Source organism: Lactuca serriola, chromosome 6 (genome assembly GCF_051521515.1).
Source record: "Lactuca serriola cultivar US96UC23 chromosome 6, Lser_US96UC23_V15, whole genome shotgun sequence".
Taxonomy (NCBI): domain Eukaryota; kingdom Viridiplantae; phylum Streptophyta; class Magnoliopsida; order Asterales; family Asteraceae; genus Lactuca; species Lactuca serriola.
The window spans coordinates 61,303,139-61,307,704 of record NC_136413.1 but is presented as its reverse complement, the minus strand read 5'-3'; the positions used below and the strand labels follow the sequence as shown (position 1 = coordinate 61,307,704).

The window sequence follows — 4,566 nt, the reverse complement described above, 5'->3', positions numbered from 1 at the left end:
CCTCCACTACATTTGATTACGTTTATCAACATTCTAACATCCATGTCTTCAACTATAGCTATATAATAATTTAATTCAGGATGGTGGAAACGAAGACTAATTCTATATTTTTCTAACAAACCAATTTTGCTTCTTACCAAAGATACAAAATCACTATAACTAATATACTTAGAAAATATCAAAGCAAGTTTAGAAAACCTCCCTGTGGACATATGTATTCCAAATTAGTTCCATTAACTTGTTATCTCCCACCGATTACAAGACAAACCAAATATTCAATCATTTTTTGAGCAAATTGTAGAGAAAGTTCCTAAACAAATAACAACCAAAATGATATTTTTCTACAAAACTTTTTATACATGAACATGATTTCGTAGTCAAACCAATTCATTTCATAGTCAAACTAAAAAAAAAACAAAAAAAAAAAAAACCACAATTTCGCAGATAGAGTGAGAGTAAATCGCAGATGGACCTATTCCATCTGCGATTTTACCCCTATATATACAGAAAAAAAAATTAAAAAAAAAAATTTAAAAGCACCTGCGAATGTACAAGCATCTAAAGCACAACTGTGCTTTAGGTGCTTGCTTTAGATGCTTGTACATTCGCAGATGAGATGCTGATTTCGCAGATGGGACATCTCCATCTGCGAAATTGTGGGCTAATTTTGTAATTTCGGTTTTTTTAGCTATTTTTGTAATGTCATTAGTGTAAATGACTATTTTTGTCATTTTTTTTTTTTTTTTTTTTTTGGTTTTTAGTGGCACTTCTTATGTGCCACTAAATGACATATTTTTGTAGTGGTGTTATCTTAAACATAAATTATTTATTATGGAGAAATTCATGAATGGTGTTAAATTAGGGTCTAGTTCAAACTTCAAAGTTTGCGTTTACATTCTGACTTTTTTGTATCCGATAAAGGTTCATTTCATAGTCATTGAATTTTAATTAGACCCAACTAACGTTATTACGGATGTGTATTTAATTTCATGAGTTTGTTTTCTTGGGATTTATATCACAAGATGGGAAAAGACTTGCAAGTCTTTGAAGTTTGAACGTTCTAATTTGCGGCAATTAGATCCAATTATTCATCTTTAAATTTTTTTTAGTACAGTTTGGTTCAGATTTAATGGGAATTAAATATTGTATACCCCACACAACCAGACACCAATTTGACGCCACCTACGTACCCACTTACAATCATTCATGTTCACATTGGAGACTAGTAGACTACATAAACCCTGGCCTCATGAGGGCATCAACACAAACCAAAAATCACCAAGATTTTCATTTTACATTTACATTATGAACAATTGTGTTTTTATAATTTTCTCATATCTCTTGCTATTCATTGTGACTACAACTGCCAGCCAATTGGTAGCAGTGGGAGAAGGAGGTGATGATACTAATAATGGTGTTATGAAAAAAAAGTGTTGGGATAAGGAGAGAGATGCTCTCCTTCTTTTCAAAGCTCCCCTTCAAGATAACCCCTTTGATACTCTCTCTACATGGACAGAAGAAGATGATGAATGCTGTAAATGGAGTGGAGTAACTTGTAGCAACCCAACCGGTCATGTCATAGGGCTTGATATCAAAGGCTATGATCTCAGAGGTGAGATTAGCGGTTCATTGCTAAACTTAACCTACTTGGATTATCTTGACCTTTTCTACAATTCTTTACATGGAACCATTCCCACTTTCATTGGTTCTTTGACTCGATTAAGATATCTTGATCTTTCTTACAATAATCTTAATGGAACCATTCCCAGGTCCATTGGTTCCTTGTCTGAATTAAGGCACCTCAACCTCGGCCGCAATAATCTTAATGGAACCATTCCCACCTACATTGGTTCCATGACTCGGTTAAGGCACCTTGATCTTTCATCTAACTCTCTTTATGGAACCATACCTCCAGAGTTTGGAAACCTCACCAACTTGCAACAACTTAACCTTAGATCTGATAATGGAGGATTTAGAGTTGAAAACATAGAGTGGTTATCTCATCTCTCTCATTTGGAGGAACTTTATATGGATGGGATTTCCCTCTCCAAACAAAATCACTGGGTAAATGTAATTCTGAGTCTCCCAAAACTATCAATTTTAAGTTTACAGGGGTGTGAGCTGTCACAGGTCATGTATCCATATTCTTCATTTCTCAACTCTTCTTCTTCATCTATTGAGTCCCTTTATCTCGTAAACAACAGTCTCACCTCATCCATGTATCGTTGGTTGTTCCCATTGACAAGCAATAAGCTTCACGAACTTTCTCTCTCTTACAACATGTTAGATGGAATACCCAAGTATCTTGGTAACCTCTGTAGTTTGGAAACTTTGTACTTTGATAATAACTCTGCTGTTGTCAAATTTCCTGATTTTCTCAACAACTTGTCTGGATGCACATCCAATGCATTAAAACGCTTGTCTGCTTCCTATAACCAATTTACAGGGTCATTGTCCCGTGAGATCCGAAAGTTTTCATCCCTAGAACACTTGGATTTATCTAATAATCTGTTAAATGGAAATATACATGATCTTTTTGATACTGGAATTTCAGACACAACTCCTCAGGAGTTTGCATACATGTGGCCTTCTCAATTAAAATATCTGATTCTCTCTTCCAACAACATTAGCGGTAAAGTACCAGATTTATCATCAAATTTTGCCAACCGTTCAGTGATTGATTTGAGTTCAAACAGCTTTTCTGGTCCAGTGCCGAATGTTCCTTCCACTTTGTCATCACTAAATCTTTCCAAAAACAAATTCTCTGGGGGAATCTCATTTATATGCCAAATAGTTGATGGTTTCTTATCATTTCTTGACCTCTCTCATAACTCATTAAGCGGAAAACTCCCGGATTGTTTATGGCATTTCAAACACCTCGAAGTTCTTAATCTTGGACACAACAATCTCTTTGGAAGGCTTCCTCCCTCTATCGGATCTTTGATAGAACTCAAGGTGTTGTATTTATACAAGAACGACTTCTCTGGAGACTTGCCTTTGCCTTTAAAGAATTGCACAAGTTTAATCTCATTGAATTTGGGGGCCAACAAGTTTTCGGGTAATGTGCCTGTCTCAATTGGGGAAAACTTAACAGGGTTGTATGTTCTTATTCTAAGATCAAACAACTTCTTTGGAACCATCCCTTTACAGTTATGTCAATTAGCAAATCTTCAAATTCTCGACCTGTCATTGAACAACCTCCATGGAACCATCCCATCATGTCTGAGTAATCTTACGAGGATGGTTCAACCAGGATTCACACAAGATGCAGAATATTACAGATTTATAACCGATCGTTTATATAGAGTGGAGACATATGTTGACCACGCAATGATTAAGTGGCAAGGAGATGAACGTGAATTCATTAGCACTCTGAAATTGTTGAAGATCATTGACCTGTCAAGCAACAATTTAACAGGACAAATGCCATATGAAATTACCAATCTTTATGACTTGATTGCTCTGAACTTGTCAAAGAACGCTCTATCTGGAGAGATTCCACAGAAAATTGGTGAGATAAAAAACCTTTTGACTTTGGATTTATCTAGAAACCGTTTTTCAGGGAGGATACCATCAAGCATGTCTCAGATGAGTTTACTGAATGACCTAGACTTGTCATTTAATAACTTGTCTGGGAGAATCCCAATCAGCACTCAACTTCAATCCTTTCAACCTTCAAGATACAATGGAAATGCACGTCTATGTGGACCTCCCCTTACCAAAAGTTGTCCTGGAGATGAAGAATCAAAAGCACCACCTCTTATTGGTAAAAGTGAGGGCGATGAGGAAGACATAGATGAACTCTGGGGATGGTTTTATATTGGTGGGGGAATGGGTTTTGCTACTGGATTTTGGATAGTATGTGGTACTTTACTTTTTGACCGTCGAGTGAGACATGCATTTTTTCACTTTTTTGATAGCTTCAAAGATTGGGTTTATGTCAAGGTGGCTGTGTTCATTACAAGTTTCCAAAAGCATTGACAGATGTAGTTTGTTATCTAATTTTATATTTCCGATTTCTTATTTTCCTGTATGCAATATGTAATTTGGCTGGGGTTTTTAAGTCTCCCATATCAATATATTTGCCACCAACACCATGGGTGGCCATTTTCCCTGTTTTGTATGAGATAAGATATCCTAAAAAAATTCATATATTTGTAGCATCTAAAAACAAGATGAAAATTAAAGGTACAATAACAAATCGGAAATGGAACCAGACCTATGTGGAAAAAAACAGTTTGATACAAATTGATTTCGTTTGAAACAAACCACCAATTTAATAATGGAACGGAGAATCCATTAGATATCATACTTTGGTAGTAATTGAACTTCCATTACATTTCGCAATGGGAAACATGATTAGTATTGGTTTTTTGCATCAGTGATTCCAAAATGAATGAGCAACCCCCCACCCACCCCACAAGAAGTTATAAATGGAAATTGAAAGTGTCATTTACTCTTCAGTTTATCATTTCTATTATTGAGTTCTCTATTGTATTTGCAGCAATGCCCCTTTTATCTGCAGCACATGGCCCCTAGATGACTATAGATGAACAAGTATCTCAA

General features: G+C 35.7%; 1 protein-coding gene across 1 annotated transcript; it reads left to right on the top strand.

Annotated features, from left to right (window-relative positions):
• The first annotated feature begins 1,244 nt into the window (after nt 1–1,244).
• On the top strand, nt 1,245–4,114 carry LOC145059152 (receptor-like protein EIX2). Its single transcript, XM_079007016.1, has one exon. It carries the CDS (start codon nt 1,306–1,308, stop codon nt 3,979–3,981), a length of 2,676 nt encoding a protein of 891 aa, XP_078863142.1. The 5' UTR covers nt 1,245–1,305; the 3' UTR covers nt 3,982–4,114.
• The last annotated feature ends 452 nt before the right edge of the window (nt 4,115–4,566 follow it).

Excerpts from the sequence above, each read along its gene's own strand:
- LOC145059152 (XM_079007016.1), top strand. The coding sequence starts at position 1,306 with ATGAACAATTGTGTTTTTATAATTTTCTCATATCTCTTGCTATTCATT.